The 4824-nt window shown below is 29.5% G+C and overlaps 1 protein-coding gene across 8 annotated transcripts in view; it reads right to left on the reverse strand.

Annotated features, from left to right (window-relative positions):
• Positions 1–4824, reverse strand: part of LOC106459727 (H(+)/Cl(-) exchange transporter 3-like) — a 91813-nt gene that overhangs the window by 21261 nt on the left and 65728 nt on the right. For all 8 annotated transcript variants that reach the window (XR_002610617.1, XM_022386258.1, XM_022386257.1 and 5 more), the window contains 2 exons: positions 1940–2025; positions 131–252 (listed from right to left, as the gene is read on the reverse strand). Coding sequence is in view for 7 of the 8 variants with exons in the window: in XM_022386258.1 (XP_022241966.1) it covers positions 131–252; positions 1940–2025 (208 nt within the window). In the remaining variant the exon portion in view is untranslated. The remainder of the gene's footprint in view (positions 1–130; positions 253–1939; positions 2026–4824) is intronic.

The following is a 4824-nucleotide window of genomic DNA, read 5'->3' on the forward strand; positions in this document are numbered from 1 at the left end:
AGTAAGCTTGAATTGTATACACTTTTTTGAACTATAACAAACTAGGAAAGAATATGTAACTTTTTAAAAATAAATTTTCAAATAATATAAGCTACTTCTTATTCATACACATCAAGTGACTATATTATACCTGTCATTCTTGTGACTCCTCCAAGACATGCTGCAGCACCTACCATGGCATACAGCCCAGGAGACAAGCAATTTTCACCAGTGGAGCATGCTCCTTGAAATACCCATAGATGAGGGTAATGGCTGTTATTATACAGAAACACAGAGAACTAATTTCAAATCACACATCCAAATGACATACAAAAAAAATTCATCTGCAAACATTTTGAGGTTTCATAACTTGTAATAATAAAAAAGAAAATTATGATACAAAGATAAATACACGTAGTAAAATGGAAACATCTAATTAAATGAAAATTACAAGATTACAGGACTAAAAATTTATAATCGTCATAAAACCTCTGTTTTTATTTTATTTTGTACTTTATCATCTTGCAAATTTAAATATGCCATTATTATAACAGTTAACATTTTAAATTAATTCTTTTAATTACTTATATTGAAAATACAAAATAAAGAAGCTTTAATAGATTTTAATTTTTTCAGTGTTTGAGATCTTCTACACCTGCCACTTCCTATTGTGTAGTTAAGAGGAATTTTCATGAGTAACCAGGAAACCACAATAACCAAAAATTAGGCTGAGTTAGTTATATATTTCAGACTAAACCTTTCAACTAAATAATTAGTTGCATTTCTAAGGGATTATATTTTTCTCTGTAAAAACTGTTGAAACAGAAAAGGTTTAATAAAAGATGTTTAATTTTCTACAAAACAAATGTTGGAATATCAAAAATAATCACCCTGTTGTTTTAATCATCTAATGATCACAAAGAAATTTACTGTATTCAAGCATTGATTTTGCATTGAAAAATTGGATACTGATTCACAGTTAAAAGATCTGGATGAATAACATTAAAAACCTTCTTTAGTGACACACAAGACAAAACTAAGATTAAAATAATTTCTTGAAAACTAAAGATATAAAACCTGCCAAATGTTTTGACACAGTCTAGTGTATTACTTAGTGGCTACCGATTCAGTGTTTTCATACAAAAATTCTGACAAATTTATTACTTAGCAACTATGTTTTAAAGCTTAACCTGAGCTCAAAGTAAAAAAAAAACAAAACAATAAGGAGCCTCTTCCATGTTTCTTTTATTATTCTAGAAATATTTACATTAGGAATTAAAAGTTTAGTTTTCATATAGTTGAAACTTAACAATATCCAGACCAGTAGCAAATTCTTTAAAAGCAGCATAGTATATAAATAAAAAAATAAACTATATGCAAGGAATGTAGAAATTTGTAAAAAAAATCCTACCCTTAAATAGGTACTGTGGACTTATAAGCAATCAGAAATCTATTAAAATTTCCCTCGCAGTACCCATTTAGAAGTGGATATTTTTCTTTAAAATTTCTAAATTCCTTGCATACAGCTTATAAGACCAAGTTTATCAAGGAGAAACATTTGGTGAGTAGCCCTATCAAAGCAATGACATATTTAGTTATATTTAAGTGTTAGAACTGCATAATTTATAAAAGTTGTAACTAAATTAAAAATGAATAAGTGTGTATGAGTGAAAGTAAATTTCACCAATACTTCCAACCAACAGCCTGGTTTTTAACCATGACATAACATCATTATTACATTGTGTTATTAATTCAATAAGGCTAGATGAAATAAATGAGAAAAAAGAAACATTAATGAAGAGTTACATTAAAACTGGTAGAAGACTGTTTACTAAACCCAAGAAATCTTTCAAACAAGGCTTTTGTTTTCTAAAAAGTCTTATAATACTGTTTTACAACTAATTTCACACTGTATAGGAAAAATTGAGAAAACAAAAACAAAAGTGGATGTTATACTTACTATGCTAGTTGTTCCATACCAATTCCTACCATTCGACCCATTATGGCACCCATGACCAAACTTGGAATAAACAAACCAGTTGGTACCTATTTGTATAGTTCAAATATAAAAATTATTGAAGTAAAAATTATTTAATATAATAACACCAGAAAATTTATTAAGAAAAGTACGTACACTTGGAGTCAGAAACCGTTTAAAAAAGAAGAGTCATTTTTTTGTTTTTGTCAATAAATATATACTTTAAAATAATTTTAAAGGCTAATCGGTATGTATCATATCAGCTGTGCAGCTCTTAATATCTTTCATTCCCCATTGGGACTAAAACCTTAATTTTGAGTGTGGAGCTGAAGAGGAATGACTGTTTCTGAGCACCCCTAGTTGTCAAATAAGCCCCCTTTGAGGCTTGTTTAATTTAAAACCTTATTACTGCCAAGTTCAGATAGATAATTTGTTTTTGTCTAAGATAAAAACATTTTGAGAGCCACAGCAAAATGCCCTAACCTCCAGCCTAACATTACATTACACTTACAACCACCTAATGAGGTCTCTGCACATCCACTTACATTTCACATTTAAATTCTAATTGGTTAACAATTGTTGTGTCAGCAATAAAGACTTTGGAATTTGAATGTAAAATGGAAGGAGATGTGAAGTGCAAATGTATCCTGTTTTTTTATTTAAGAAAGATAAAAAAACCTTTCAAAGAAATAAAGCAAATCTGATATTATCATTCCATCTGTATGCCTAATTGAGTCTATAATTTGTTCTGATTTTGACATACAAGAATTTACACTTTCTATTTTTTGGGAAAGTATTTATAAAGAGCCACATGTAACAACAAAAAGTGGTGCATGGCTCATGAGCCATGGGTTGCTGAATCCTGACACATACAATTATTTTGCAAAGAAATTTAATGAACTTATAATATTTCTTTTCATATCAGTTGTGCTAAAATATAAAAATGTTTTTTACAGATTTTAACAAGTATCCAGATTAAATATTTTTATTTATATACTGGAACACAGTAAAGCCTGAATTTTTAAAACAGCTGAAACATTTTGACATACCTTTTTCTTCAGACAGTTCAAATGACATCATAATCACTGAAATTATTATGTATTCTTTCAAATACTGCTCTTTCTGTACAGAAGACTTATCTGTACTGATAGAAGTATCCATTGCAGAAATTTCCAAAAATCCTATATGAAACTGTTCAAACAGTTCCAACATCTTTTTAAAACCCAAAAGTTGTCCAGTGAAAAATCAGATTATCATAAGACTATGTGATATATATATATATATAACCTTACTGAGTTAATGAAGTTGTATTCTCTCATCACAAAAACAATAATTTTCAGTGCTATTGAAAAATAAACCATGATAAAAACATGGATTTAGACAAGTATGGTGGTCTCAAAAAGATGATAATACCTACAAACTACTAAGCTAAATTACTAATAGAGTACATTTTTAACTATAATAGACATTACAGAATGATTTGTATCTCAAACTGTTAATAACAATGATTATTAAATCACTATTTATACATCAAATGGGCTTCCAGTTAATCGTAATGTAATGATATTTTGTTGGTCTCCCAATAAAAGTAAAGATAATATATATATATATATAAATAAGCTGGTGATTAATTATGGTTATCAGTTTCTAACTACGATAAGGAAAAATATCAGTTTAAGTTGCTAAATTGGAACTTCATCAAAAATAATATAATTTACATTCTTGAATTTTCTTCAAACACTCCAGTTTCGCATGTTATTTATGCATACTAATGACAATAGCTTGAGTAACAAAAATAAACTGAAGACTTTAAAAATGTGCATGAAACATAAGACTGGTCACTAGATGACACTCAGTTATTCCAATAACATAATATTGTCTGTTGGATTTTATGCAAATCTACATAAAAATTATCTGTGCTAGCCATACCTAACTTTGAAGCGACAGACTAGAGGGAAGGTAGCAAGTCAACACCACCCACTGCTAATGTTGTCAGATCATGTAGTGGTACTTGACTGTCAATTTTATAATGTATTCACAACCCCAAAATATTGATCAGAATTTTCCTATAGGCAGTAGTGAGATGTGAACCACAGAATCTCAGTTCCACATGTCCTGCACATTAATCATTCACCCAAGTGTTGTTTGATTTCCTTCAAACTATTTAGAAACATTCATCTGAGACACAGGTTGTTTCCCATTTTAACTTTAACCCTGATCATTTTCCATTTGAACCGTAACCTTCTGTTTACAGCTGTCAGAAATTTCTTCCTTGATGACAGATCCAGTCCAATTTAGTGAAGCTATTTTCAGAGACAAGCAATAGATGAAGCAATCTTTTTGTAAATCCTGTTGATTAGATACATTACTATTAACTTCATTTTAGGAGTGGAATCATACAGTGGACCTAGAAATTTGATAATAATAATTCTCTTCAATGATCAATATCTTTAAAAATTGTTGAGTATCTATACTATTATTCTGCTTGTTAGTATGTACGACTGTTACACCTTCTGACCAAGAACCTGCTGCATAAGCATGCATAGTTAGAATGTTCCCCTGGAAAAACTGTGCATGCGCATTATTCACTCGATGACAAACAGTCTGCCTGCAGCAGAGAGCTGCAAAGCTCAGTGATCAAGTCGCTACTATTGCTGTATGAAACAAGAAGTAACAACAAATGGGGAATGTAAGTATACTTTACCAACCATTTTGAACAACAGAATATTTAAAACTTATCAAAGTTTTTAAAAAGGTTTGACGTTAGGTCATAGAATAACATTATAAGTTTATTTATCGATAATATTAAGTACAGTAAAGTTTAGTCCTAACTAAAGTAAAAAAAAAAAATTACACAGGTTACAGTT

Source organism: Limulus polyphemus, unplaced genomic scaffold (genome assembly GCF_000517525.1).
Source record: "Limulus polyphemus unplaced genomic scaffold, Limulus_polyphemus-2.1.2 Scaffold653, whole genome shotgun sequence".
In the NCBI taxonomy this organism is placed as follows: Eukaryota; Metazoa; Arthropoda; class Merostomata; order Xiphosura; family Limulidae; genus Limulus; species Limulus polyphemus.